At 41.6% G+C, this 14,605-nt stretch overlaps 1 protein-coding gene across 5 annotated transcripts in view; it reads left to right on the top strand.

Annotated features, from left to right (window-relative positions):
- Positions 1 to 14,605, top strand: part of kidins220a (kinase D-interacting substrate 220a) — a 44,112-nt gene that overhangs the window by 21,227 nt on the left and 8,280 nt on the right. For all 5 annotated transcript variants that reach the window (XM_083904683.1, XM_083904682.1, XM_083904679.1 and 2 more), the window contains exons 24-26: positions 11,233 to 11,411; positions 13,643 to 13,854; positions 14,110 to 14,223. In XM_083904683.1, the coding sequence (XP_083760809.1) occupies positions 11,233 to 11,411; positions 13,643 to 13,854; positions 14,110 to 14,223 (505 nt within the window). The remainder of the gene's footprint in view (positions 1 to 11,232; positions 11,412 to 13,642; positions 13,855 to 14,109; positions 14,224 to 14,605) is intronic.

The raw sequence follows: 14,605 nt of genomic DNA, 5'->3' as shown, positions 1-14,605 counted from the left end.
CTGATGGAGAATGTGTAATCGGTTAATAACCTCAGAAATTCTATCATTAATGGTAAGACTGAGAGGCGCCCAGACTAAAGCAAGCAAGCAGGGGGGAATGCATTGTGTAACAAAGATGGCACTGTCTGTAGGAGATACAGGTTCAAAGCAATGACGCCTACACACACACACACACACACAGAGTAACTCAAGTTAGCTCTTTTGGGAAATCTAAAAACGACAGCTCAAGCAGTGAGCCAGCGCCGTGGTCTGTCCGACACATTCACAGAAACTGAACAGAAAGCAAAGCATGGAAGGTTTTTGGACTGATGATCATATTTGTAGCCGTCAAATTAACAAAATCCTTAACCACGTTTCAATTCCTGTTTTAATCCCCCCATCCCTGGCAAATTGAATTTGGAGCCTGCAGCCTTGTGACTATCATTTCAGCGATATTATGTCTTCCTTCTCAGTGTTGTCTCACTCAAGAGTCAGTTGCTCCTTGTTTTAACTGCCATTAGAGACTTAATGGCTGTAGCTAACCTAGCTTTTTTTTCCTGCTTTATGGTTATTGCTTTAAAGCAGCTCTGCCATTTCCAAATACTGTTAATTGGCTTTTTTGTATGTTTATTTCTTTGATGCTGTGTGGAGTCATTACATTACACTCAGCCATTACATGGAATCTCCTCTGTGTAGTTACTTCAAGTGAGTGAGCAAGAACAGCTTCTGGATCTTGTTCAAGGACACGTCTCATGGACTCATGAGTGTTATTATCTTTCCTTTTTTTGTTTATTTGTTTATTTTGGATACTTGCTCACCTTTACTTTTGTAATTCTGGACCCCTATTAGCTTTAGTACCATACATTAACCCGTAATGGCAAGCAAAGATCCTTACTTAAATTGCATCTATTAGATTAGATTAGGTTAGATTAGATGTTGTTGCACCTCATTGTTTAAATTAGCTTTAATTTTTTAACAACAAAGCCACATAAACAGAACATTACTAAACGGTTTCTTGTAATAATATATATATATACTATATGTGTGTGTATATATACAAAAAGGAAGTTTTTTATTTTTTATCATAGTAAATGTGTCTTTTGGTGTCACTAAATAAGTAATTTAAACATGTCAATTGGATTGTGCCATCCTTTAATGTCAGTAAATAAAGAAAAACATTTTCTTTATTTACTGATATTTAGTTGAACAAAAATAATAGACAGAATAAAGGTGGGGGGAAGTGATGGTGGAGAATGACTTAAACTTAATAGAAGGCACCATCCCCACATCCCATTCATGCATACAGTATATTGTTTGGGTTATTAGATAATCTCCCAACCATCGAAAGAAGGCTAAGGAATGATTGCAGTATCTTGTTTGGGGAGTAACATTCCCACATGGTTTTGTTTGATGAATTGAGTAACTGTAGCATACATATAATGTTTAAATCTGTTTCTGTGCAAACCAGATTCTTCATGGCATTATCTAGGACAGAAAGCTCTGAAAATCCACCACATAGACTGAATTATGAGATCCAAGAGGGACACGTCTTGTGACACGATCAGTCAGTTGTTATATGTCTAGATAGACCCTGGAGCCTTGTAAATTGACTGTTCAAACAAGTACGACATTATGGAACAGTTGTCAATCCGTGTCTCGAAGGATGACTGCCTGTTTTCTTTTTTTGGTAGTGGTGATAATTCTTGAGAGTGAGGTTGTTTTGCGTTGTTGTAGCAGAGGGGGTAAACATAGTTGGACCTAATGATGTATGGGGGGGCGGGTTTTAGTCAACTCCTTTGAGAGTTTATTCCTGGATCCACATATCCTGATTTCAGCTCTAGAAAAAAAAAAGAAAAGAAGTGTCACTGGTCCACCGAGCAGGTTCCTGCACTGCTCTGACATCTGGTGCCCTCTGTGTGCCAGAATGCCCCCAGCCGCACACATGACTGTGTTTCTGGCACTGCACCTGAATCTTCTGTTCAGTGCACACAAATCCTTCCATGCTGTACACAAGGATCTCGTTTGTAACTAAAACAACACGTAGATTTGCCACTTTTGCAGTGAAACATATGTATCCACAGCCCCAAGTCACATGTAAAATGGGTGCCTAATGTACATATGCAACACACACCGACACGCACACACACACAAAGACACCTTGCTCTCACACCAGTGCATGAACATATGTCACCCCCTAACTCCTCTGAGAATCAGTGTAATTAACCAGACCCTGAGATGCAGGCTGCATTCAACAAACAGAGACACACACAAGCATACACACAATTGTTCACACAGCGCAGGAAGCAGAACACAGCAAACATTTAGTTGTAAGGGAGGGTTCACGGTGCTCAGCAGTGCTGTTCTGTGTTTGCCAGTATTTGCATATAAATAGTTCTCCAAATCTTGTAATCAGTCGATACGTTTGCTCTTAATATTATAGTTTGTGAAGAAATCATCCGATCTCAAGTCACTTTTTGGATATTCCAAAACTTTTTTTTGCACGAATCACACTCTGAATGAATACGTAGCCTGGCAATTCAGTCTTAATTGGAGACACTCTTATCCCGAGCGCTGAAACATTAAGATGACACTCTCTTCATTCAGGATTACTTTAATTGGCACAATTATTGTAATTTGGCCACAATTATGTGCAGGGATAAAAGTGCTAATCTAAAGCTCATGCAGGGTGAATCCCTTTATGTGAAATCCTTTTAATAAGCTCTTAAATATTTGGCCACAGAAAATGGAACAATCCTATTATTTTCTTACAATGAATACTTTTGAACTTTTCCTGCCCTCGGTCTTTATTCTCTATTGTTCGTGTGAATTCCCATCAACTTTGCAACGCTTTCTGTAGCATGCATGCTCAAAAATATTTTTTTTCTTTCTCTCTGTCATCTCAGAGATCCCATTGTCCCTGTGCTAAATCACTTCAGGAGGCATTTCAGTGAGAGTTGTAATTCGATCTCTCATTGTGAAAATGTGAATTTATAATAGCTGGTTTGAAACCACCAAGGTCTCAGTAGAGAATCTGGTTTTGTCTTGAGTCTGCATATCGAAGTGCTGAGTGACTACCTGACTGACAAAAGGATAAATAACATGCAGAGGCAAAAAATTAGAATGTATGGTATGGCTGGCATGAGATAAAAAAGAAAGAGTGGGAAGAGGTGAAAAAAGGACATAAATAGAGAGAGAGAGAGAAAAGAGAGTCCAATATCAGGAGGTAACATGAGATAAAGGAATCAAAAATCTGTGAAAACTCTAGAGGATCAGACCAGATACTGGCAGGATTATGCGAGACAATTGTGCCATTGGTGTGTCTTATGTCTCAGGTGTATTCATAGCCTCAGGTGATGCTGCTGCTCCTGTGAGATAGTCCAGGTGGTGGACGGACGTGCATACAGATAAATGCGGGTCCCCCCTGAGTCCTACGTTTACATTGTTAAAACTGGTTCACTGCTGAATCCAGTTTAGTGTGTGCGTGCGTGTGCATGTGTGTGTGTGTGTGTGTGTGTGTGTGTGTGTGTGTGTGTGTGTGTGTGTGTGTGTGTGTGTACACTTCAAGACCTTTTCTGGCATAAACACTGATCAAAACCTGGTCTTGATGATGCAAATCCATCATTTCTGAGGAACTAAGTTGGGCCCAAGATTTGAATTGTGGTTAGATTAAGGTTGTGGCATTAACTGGTGATGGTTAATGTTAGTGATAAGGCTTTGTTTAGGCTGTCCAAATTATTGGAAGTGATTGTGGTGTCATAAGGAGAAGGAATAGCTGCACAAACATCTGTGTTTGTGTGTGTGTGTTGGTCCAGTCTGCATTATCTTTGCACCCCTTATGTGTTTGGCAGAGGTGAGTCAGGCATGAATCACCCTTAGTCTGTTCTACCACCACTTAACCCCCGCTGAGCTGCTCATGTAAAAAAAGAAAGCCAACAAAAAAAACGAAACAAAAGAAATCTGCCACTGTGTACAGGTGACACAGGGACATGCGTGTGCATGTGTATAGTTGTGTGTCGAGGCTACCATGTGAGGAAGGAGTGAACGTCAAGCTGCATTCTTTGTTGGAAAATCCTTAAAGCCCTTTTCATTTCTGCCTGTAAGCCGAGGTTGAAGGATTAGTCTAATTGGGCCGAAACAAGAGAACTGCTCTGCTCCCCTTTTCTGTGTTAAGCATAATAATTTCAAATGTAATAAAAAGAGATGTGCAAACTCTCTGACTGACTGGCCTCTGGTCTTAAGTGACTTAAATGACGACTAACATTTAAACAAGATGCAGGAATGGAAGAAACGACACAGATGGCTGAGAAGCTGCAGACGTTGGCCTGATACCTTGGTATTTCTCTGGGGTTGAGAGAACACATCGTTGCTCGGCTATCTCATGGTGCTGGAACTGCTGGAAGGTGCAGGGTGGCCTGATTTTAAATAACAGCCCAGCGTTGAAAGGGGGTCATTGGCGACCTTTAAGTGGATAAGATTCGCTGCTTGGCCCCCATGGGCAGACATGTTAGTTACACACCTACATATAAGCACACATCAATATCCGGCCCTTTACTGATAATAGCATCCTGTCTCTTCAAAAGTCAAAGAAGGGTAGTTCCTTTTAGGATGTTTGTTTGTGTTTTGAAACTTGGACTATGCAAGTGCTAAAGCCCTTTAAAGGCAAAATAAAATATTAAGCCTTTATTGGGAGGAATCATGTGTCCTTTCTTGAGCCCATCTTTACTTTAAAAGCAGCTTTGATAAGGTACTTGTGCTGCCAGACACCACATAGCTTAAGGATTTAGTTATCTGATTGGTCTGCAAGGGTCCCTTGAGCAGGTTCTAAAGGAAGTTTTTAGTCATCAGATGAGATTTTTTACTTGGTGAGCGTTCAGAAGCTTTCATAAAAAAATAAATAAATATATATATATATATATATATATATATATATTTCTTAACTCTGCAGCAACACTCAGTGACATTCTTGTATCTGGTTTCTCATATTTTGTCTGGACGCATCCATCCATCCTGTCAAGGATCCTTAGTCCAAACTCCAAGTTGACATCCTCATCCCTTCAATTTCTTTAGAATTTTAATTGATAAATGAATGCATAATTATTGCTGCCTTAGTAAGTTGACTTAGAGTAGACTTATAAACTCCTACCCCGCTGCACATGCTCAGTAATTTAAATACAGCTGTGTACACTGACCCCCAATCCCAATTTACATAAGTATATCACCATTTTTGGTTTCGTTTTTTTAATGTCAGTGTGATTTCCTAGCAAAACAGAGGTTAAATAAAAGCAAATTGTGTGAAGTTAACCCGAGGATTACTGGTTCACTCTGGATATTCAGATCCCCACATTCATCATCCACTGTGTGGATTTTAGGCCCACAGCAGACCAGATTCCAGATGTATTATCTGCAGAAGAGCAGCACATTTGTCTTCACTTCAGCAGTCAAGACCTCTTAACACATCATATCTGTCAGCTGGCCATTACAGTTATCAAATAACCGCATGCGCTGATATGAACTTCAGTGGTGAAATATCTTAATGAACAAACTTCCATGGGTCTATGATACTCCAAACTATCCTCTTGTGCATAAATCACTAGGCTGAGGTTTAGTGTGTTACTATTTGTCAAGAATGAGGCCTTAGTTACTGCGAGGAAAGGGTTCACTTAAGGTTTTTGGGGTCTGGAACAAGGAGGCTCCGTTTCGAGCTCAACACATGAGTTTAATCAACATTTTGGGGAACCACGGAGTCCTGAGCCCATCTCATCAAGAGGCCACTCGTTCCCGAAGCTGCTGGGTTTTTTATCAGCCTGGTGTGTTTCCCATTAGCCTCCTTGTCTCTGTGGTTTGCGTTGGGATGCACAGGTCCAGCTTATAGTACACGAGAGTTTAAATTATCTGGGCTAAACGTCGCCATGAATGTGTATGGAAAAGCAGCCGCTGCCACAAGTTGTCAGTTTGGCACTGCCAAGACGAGGAAGCGAGAAGAGAGAAAGTTTTGAGATGGAGAGAAAAGCGAATTCGACTCAAATCAAGGAAATATGTCTGGATTTTTAAGGAGGCAAAGAACATGGCGTCATCTAAAGTGAAAACATATTTATGCTCTCCCCTTCTACTTTTGGGGTGGTGGAGAGCTTGGCAGCTTCCACTGTAACAATAACCTCTCTCAGCATTGATGCTGCAAGTCCACGTGCCAGAATGCCGGTCTCTGCGCCTGTCCATTGTTTTCCCAGCGAGGGCCTCACTGATTTCATCCACGCGCTTGGCAGACACTGTGCCAGCGGCTAAGACATGACTCTGACCACGAGAGGAATGTGCCGGACCCGGGCCTGGTTAACTTCTTCACCCGTGTTGTACTGGTCACACGGCGTTTCACACTGAAACTCTTGAGCTCCTCAAACACAATGTGACACAGGCGTTTGTCTGTTCCGCAGACATCTCTCTCTCCATCTTTGGGCCCCTTTATGGAAATGTTTGGCAGCGAGGCCACGTCTGTGTGGCATGCATGCGTATGTTGTCCGTAAGCACAGAGGGCAGCTGTAAAGCAAAGTCAAGTGGCACATTCTTAATTATGGTGCCAGAAGAGAGGTCGGGAGGGATAGAGTGATGAATTCTGCTCGCTCCCGTCAGCTACAGTGTGTGGGAGGTTGAGAGGAGAAGAAAGAATATGCTCCAGTCAGTTTTGGGACCTATTAGCATTTGGATAAGCTCAGAAAGCTCTCAGTCGCCACACCACACAGACTGGTTAGTGCTTGAGCTGTTGCAGCTATAAGTTGGGTCCTGTCAATGGACCCATTGTGCAGTAAAGCTGCCCAGATGCCTGCCGGCCTTTATCTTAGTTGTCCCCGGTCTGCTTGAGAGTATCCCGCCGCCTTCCTTGGTGCTCCAACCCCATAGATCCATCTTGTCATTTGGCAGCTGATTGCTGATAAGAATGGCTTTGTTAATGTTGTCTGTATCATCTGTTCACTGTGAGGATGACTAAATCCCAAGTGATTTGCGTCAACTGCGCGACGCCAACAACTCATCATTTGTTATCTCCAAAGGATGTCATTTACTGTAGTTAAAACCTCATTGACAAACTGCTCTTGGCATCTAATAGGTAACTGTTTGTTCTGCAGTTCAACATATTGGCCAGAATCAGACTAATGAACCATCAGCTGTCGGATGTCCTCTTGTTATAGTTTCCTCCTTCCAACTATTGCAATTTCTATACGTCTGCTTATTAATCATTCATTGTTTTGTGCTCTCTGATCTTTTAATCAAAGGAATAGACCTCTTGACTCTCCACTCTCCTTTTTTCCCCCTTCCATCTGTTTGCATGCAACTTTGTCATGAATGTCCTTGATTGGTTTCACCTCAGCAGCCCCTGGTTGTCTTTGGAAGATGCAGCTGTCTGCTCTATTTAATGTTTTCAACCGTACGACAGTATGCCAGAACTAATATACAGGTCGGTAAAGTATAGAATTTAGTTGTTAATTTTTTATTCTACTGCAATTTTGAAACAAACGGACTGAAGTTTAGCATTCAAGTCAAAGTGATATCTCTATACAACTTGAGTTTTACTCGCGCTGTTATTGTAATGTGTAATTATTGGCACAAAGTTTGCGGACACAGAGCTATGTTAGATGGTCCTATAAAAAGACTCCAGATTCCTTAGAAAGATTTTGGAGGGTGTTCTCTACATAGCAAAAAGGAAGTGCCCTGTGTGTGTGTGTGTGTGTGTGTGTGTGTGTGTGTGTGTGTGTGTGTGTGTGTGTGTGTGTGTGTGTGTGTGTGTGTGTGTGTGTGTGTGTGTGTGTGTGTGTGCGTGTGCGTGTTTGTGCGTGCGTGTGAGTCACTGGCTCCTGTTGGTCTGTGTCTGCAGACCCACAAATAAACAGCAGAAAGCCAGCTGGAAATTGGGAAAAGCACAGGCTTCTCTCAGCCTGTGTATGGGTTAATACAGTTCATGGGAAAAGGAACCCAAACACCCACACACAGAGACACACTCTTCATACATGAGCTTGCACAGAAACTCACACTCTCCACCCTCCACTCGTGCCTTTAAATGCTCCCATCCACGCCACCCAGGTGTCTGTTGTGAACATTTTACATTGTTTGGAATCACAACTGGTGCCACTCACTGGTGCAACTCAGGAGTGAGTACACTACAGTTCAAAGGTTTGGGGTCACCGATAGTTTGTGTTTTCCATTAAAAGTCACACTTTTATTGATCAAAAGAGTTGCAAAATGAATCGAAAATATAGTCGAGATATTGACAAGATTAGAAATATTGATTGTTATTAAAAATAATAATTTTGCCCTTCAAACTTTGCTTTCGTCAAAGAACCAGCAAAACTGTTTTCAGCTGTGCTAACAATGCGGCACAAGAGTTTTCAAGGGTTTTCTAATCATCCAATAGCCTTCTAACGAGATTTGGAAGCAAGCAATGTACCATTGGAACACTGGAGAGATGGTTGCTGCAAATGGGCCTTCATACACCTATGTACATATTCCATTAAAAACCAGACATTTGCAGCTATAATAGTTGTTTACCACATTAACAATGTATAGAGTGTATTTCTGATTCATTTAAAGTTATATTCATTGAAAAAATGATTTTCCTTCAAAAATAAGGACATATCTAAGTGGTCCCAAACTTCTGAACGGTAGTGTATGTGCGCACAGGTAACATCTGTGCCTTCAGTGTCCTGCTCATCCTCCATAACTGAGGTCACATGAGTGGGGGATCATCTGCGTTTCAACATGGAGCTTCCTTGACCTTTTGGGTCTTGTTAAAGGTTCTAATGGAAGAGAAACACTGAGAGAGCTTTGTCCACTGGAGCCCAGCTGTGTCTCTCTGTGTCCTCATCTCACAACCTATTCTCTCCTCTGGCAGGCCAAATGTGTCTGTCCTGGCAGTTGGAAGGGGGCAGTGGGACTGGTATAACCCACCTGGGCACATGGGCTCTACTGAGAAATGTCTGCAGGAGGAGAGGTGTATTGATGAAGCACAGATGCAAAATTTAAGGTCATGGTGTATCTCTACCCGGACTCTAAACTCTAGTCACAGGTACAGCCAAAATTAAGCACCTTTCATTAAGGTAGAGTCCCTTGAAATACTCTAAGATTCAAGAGTAGAAAATACTCTTCACCTTTTGATTTAACCACGCTCCCTTGGTGCTCCACTCTCTCCTCTCCCTCACTCCGGTCTCAGCCCACTTTTTTGGCATTCGAAGTTTGACTTTGAACAAGTTGCTGATAATAATTGAGGCAAAAGAGGTTTTGATTTGTTGCTTTTCCTTGGAGGACAACGGGAGCTCAAGCAATGGAGGTGGTGAGTGCAGTACTTAACTTAATTTTTGTCCAACAGTTGAAGATGAAATGATGCTCTCAGCCAGTTAAAAAAATCTACAGGTGTGCAGCACAGTAGTCATTTAATTTGATTCGTCACACATGCAGAATGGGTCCGTTTTCCATATGACTTACTAATTTTTACCTCTCAAAATGCCTCCCTAGGACTCTCTCATCCTATGTCTCATCAGACTCATACATTTGATTAGAGCTATCCCGTAACCACAAGGTCACAGGTTTTGAGGCCTGTAACAGCAGATGTGTCCATCACCAACCATCTGTCCTGTCAAAAATGTCCTTGAACAGAAAGACCGACCCAAACTGCTAACAGCAAGGGACCAGGTATGGGGTCCGCTGAGTGTCAGCTGAATGCCCTAAAATGGAAATGATGTTAGAGCTGATGGGGGACAATTCAGCCAGTGTGTTAAGTGAAATAGGTTAGCTGGTAGTGTGGATTATTAGCTCGCAGTGTCCTGTCTTGAGTCTTCGCCAGATGCTGACCTCACGCTGACTTAGCTCACGCGCTGCAGCTGTGGTACTAAATATTCAGTCAATTCACTGAAAGGTCTGCCTGTGTTCACTCTTAAAAACAGAGAAAAGCCAAGCTCCAGTGTTTCTCAGCACATCATATCACTGCACACAGACTGGTGATGTATGAGAAGAAGCCTGATTCAGTGTTGATTTGAGAGGAGTGAAGGTTCAGCAGGATGCAGGGGGAGAAAAAGATGGAGGATTCAGATGAGACATGGGGGCAGACATGAGGAAATGTCTGCTCCTCGCTGCAATCTCGTTCATCTGATAAGAGAGTGGCACATGGCGGTGATGAATTGCTCGTGTCTCAAGTCACTCAGAGTTTCATATTTTCATGTTTGAATGACGGGATAAGTGAGATGTACAGATTGCTCTGGATTGTTGGCGTCTGCTTCCCTTGGAGCCTGTAGCTGAAATGTCTCACATTTGAAAACTTTAGTTCTAAATTTATAATACTGTTCGAGAGTTTGGGGTCACTTAGAAATGTCCTTATTTTTGAAGGAAAATAACTTCTTCAATGAATATAACATTAAATGAATCAGAAATACACTCTATACATTGTTAATGTGGTAAACGACTATTCTAGCTGCAAATGTCTGGATTTTAATGGAATATGTACATAGGTGTATAGAGGCCCATTTCTCTCCAGTGTTCTAATGGTACATTGTGTTTGCTAATCAAGTTAGAAGGCTATTGGATGATTATAAAACTCTTGAAAACCCTTGTGCAATGATGTTAGCACAGCTGAAAACAGTTATGCTGGTTCTTTGACGAAAGGGCAAAATTATTATTTTGAATAAAAATCATTATTCTAAATCTCGTCAATGTCTTGACTATATTTTCTATTCATTTTGCAACCGACTGCATACTCAATTGTATAGGTGACCCCAAACTGAAAAAAAGTACAGCATGCAATAACGGAACAACCTCCAAACATGCTGTTTACTTAAAGCCTGCGATATCAAACATAATGTCAACTGTAGTACCACACTATGACGCGCATCCGTCTGCTTCTTGCTTAAATTACCCTGATTGTCATCTGCTCAGGTTTCCTCCTCTGCTGAGAAAAGATAACATCCTTCACTCTATCTGTCCTCGAACATCCCCCCTTTTCACTATCTTGCTTTCTCTAAATCCAGTTATCTCTCTCTGTGTTCATGATGATGATGACCGTTGCATATCTCTTCAATCTTAACAGTGCTGCTTGCTATTTCCTCTTTTCTCTTTTCATCAGAATTTGATAGGTTGCTTTTATGACTACAAATGCCCCAGTCAGTAGTTATGGCAACCTGATATGTTGACATATTTGTGTCACATTTTGTTTGATTTCATTGAACTGAATTTGGATATTTTAAGTTACATTAACATCTTGTACTTATTTCCTTTTATTAGAATCTCCAAGAGCATCCCCACCACTAAGGACGTGGAGCCACTGCTGGAGATCGACGGAGACGTCCGCAGCTTTGAAGTCTTCCTCTCCTCCAGGACTCCTGTTCTCACTGCCAGAGATGTGGAGATGTTCCTGCCCTGCACTGTCAACCTGGACCCCAAACTCAGGGAGATCATAGCAGGTTCCTGAACATTCATGTATTACCTGAAAAAGTGCATTATGTGTCAAAATTCAGCAACACATGAAGTTGTGCAGTTGTCATGGAGATGGTTCATTGTTTTGCGTGTGTGACAAAAAAACAAACAACAACTAAGCCACCTCCATGACAACTGAAAATATGGTTTTAGTCCTCAAAGAAAAGAAATGTTAGTCTAAATCTTTACACACAGGTATGTCAACATAATACTTTACTTTCTTACAGCTTCATCTCATCAAATACATAAATCAACATTAGATCGTCATCATTTTGGATGAAATTGTTGTCATCTCAGTGCTGTCATGTTAAGAAGTATGCGGTTTGTTTGTATATGTGTGTGTGAGATATGAAGGACTTTGCTAACAATAGTCCTCTACATGTTATGTTGATTTCAGTGCCAGCTCATTTGGCAGAGACGTTACTCAGAACATTGCAGGCTGGGTCTGCTCTATAATCGCCGACTGCTGGGTCTCTTTTCATTTCCCCAACAATCAAATGTCGAGCAGTTTTCCACTACAGGACTGTGGGATTACAACAATATTTTCACTTGCTTTCCTCAATTCTGCCTTCAGAGCTGCTTACTGCACCACATTTGCACAGTTGGCCATAGCAGTGACTTAATAATGCATCATTATTAAAGTGTAAGCCAGAGTGGAACGTTGTACTTTTGCGACCATGCGTCAGCGTCCGTTACAGCCTATACAAGAGTGTTAATGACGCCTTGTGTGAAGCTGCTCCTTCACAGTGTTGTGAGACCACAGAAAACACACAAACACACACACACACAAATTCTGTTCCATTAAGCCAAGGTTGAGTCACAGAGGGCGCAGCTGACTGAATTCTACAACCAGACGTCCAGTCTGTAAATACAACTCACCTCTCCTACAACTGCGTTGGTGTGTATAAACTCTACGCATCCACTAAATGTGTTTATTTGTGTTTTTGACCTAAGTACATACAGGTATTTTCACCTCCACTGGGAGTTGAAGGTAACCACCGGTGATCCCCACTCACTCCCCTCCCTCTATGACCGTGCGGTACTCGGTGCCCACTGTCCTGTGGCCAGCCAGTGGGCAGTGCTGTCAGTGATACCCGCCCATGAGGCTGACTCACATCATAAGGCCCCCATTGTGTTCACAGGCTGTATTGGGTCTCACTCAGTGTGTCATTCAGCAGCCACTTGTATAACCATGAGACATTCTGGTGCCTGCTTCTGTTTCTGGTTCTAACTTTGCTGCCAGCCACACAGAGCCACTCTGTTCCGCCTCTGGGCTTATTTCACTTTAATTTGTTGAGATTTTGTACCAAAGCCTCCATATTCGGCTCCTACTCGACTTAAAGTCAAATTGATTTATGTGAAAACAGCTCTGGCAAAAGCAGTTCACATGGTCTGCTTTGTTTGTTTACACGGGCCATTTTATTTGTCAGGGCTCCATGTGCAAGAGTAGTCACATGGTATGAGATATGGGATATGATTTGGAAAAAATATCAGCAAGCCACCCAATTTACACTACCGTTCAAATGTTTGGGGTCACCCATACCATTTGAATAGAAAATATAGTCAAGACATGACAGATTTGAGATAATGATTTTTAGTCAAAACAATAATTTTTCCCTTTCGTCAAAGAACCAGCAAAACTGTTTTCAGCAAGGGTTTTCAAGGGTTTTCTAAGCATCCAATAGCCTTCTAACACGATTAGCGTTTGCAGCTCGAATAGTCGTTTACCACATTAACAATGTATAAGGTGTATTTCTGATTCATTTAATGTTATGTACATTGAAAAAAATGGCTTTTCCTTCAAAAATATGGACATTTCTAAGTGACCCCAAGCTAATGAAATTCGCAGCAAACGGTTGTTGTAACTCCAACAACCCCACCTCTTTTTTCCAGCATGTAGTTGTTTGACTGTCTTGTATTTTTGGATGGGGAGAACATGTTTGGGAACAAAGTTCTCGTTGTATCCCCCAGTGCTACGAGAATCAAGCAAAATTTTTTTTGCTCTTGTGCGCATCGATTGTTTGATATGTTTCTTTCCTCTGTGGATCCTCAACTGTCTCAAATCTCTCGAGACGATGAAATCAAACTAAATTATTGATGCGTGGGTGGATCTAAAGGGTCTTTATAGTCATCGCCAAGATACGATCGCGTCAGCATCACAGATAAACAGTTCCTTCTCTCTCTTTGCCCGCTCTTTTTTTTCTCCGTCATGTCTCAGATGTCCGTGCCGCCAGGGAGCAGATGCACATGGGAGGATTGACCTATCCCACGCTGCCACTGCAAGAGACGGTACCCCGTCCACAGTCAGGTTACAGCCAGCACTCCATGGCCTGCTCTCCGGCGGGCTCCTTCACAGGATCCTTGCCTCCTCAGCCTCACAGTGCTTACTTCAGCGGGATGACCGGCCCCCAGCACCCCTTCTATAACAGGGTGAGACAAACAACACCAGTTTTTACCTACCTATTTGCTCCATGGTCCAACACGTACAACTTCACAACCACAAACAACTACACCTTTCGGATTATAGCATCCTTTGTTAATGTACTTTTGTTTATACCGCATGAACAAATTATATAAGTTTGCAATGTTTTCATTTCCCGACTGCATTTTTGTCCCTCGTATGATTTTTATTTATTATTTATTTTTTATTTCACCTCAACATCCCTTCCTTTTTCCCTCCAATAGCCTTATTTCCCCCAACATGTGTATCACCTGCCACGGCATTACTCCCACCATGTTCCCTCATCCTTGCCTCCCTCCATTAAACCACCTGGCCATCCTCAGGACACCAGTGGACTTGTAAGTAAAAGAAAAAAACGTGCAAATTTGACTTTGTTTTGCTTTCGTCTTTTACTTCAGTAGGAGATCGTACGACATGTTGTTGCAGTTACATTACGCAACAATAGTCTCTGTGTGGGTGATTTGGACTGTTCTGTTCATCATTTATTGATCATGTATGAGCATATAGTGTAGAGCCGAAACAATTAATTGATTATTAATCGATTACTAAATTAATCGTCAACAATTTTGATAATTTATTTTGATAATTTCCAGGTTTGATGGACTGATCAACATTTTTTTACATTTTCTGACATTTTATGGACCAAACGATTCATTGATTAATCGTGAAAATAATCGACAGATTAATCGATTATGAAAATAATTGTTAGTTGCAGCTCTA

This window comes from Microchirus variegatus, assembly GCF_963457635.1.
Source record: "Microchirus variegatus genome assembly, chromosome: 2".
NCBI classification, from domain to species: domain Eukaryota; kingdom Metazoa; phylum Chordata; class Actinopteri; order Pleuronectiformes; family Soleidae; genus Microchirus; species Microchirus variegatus.
The sequence above is the reverse complement of the archived record's forward strand: the minus strand, read 5'-3'. Positions and strand labels throughout refer to the sequence as shown.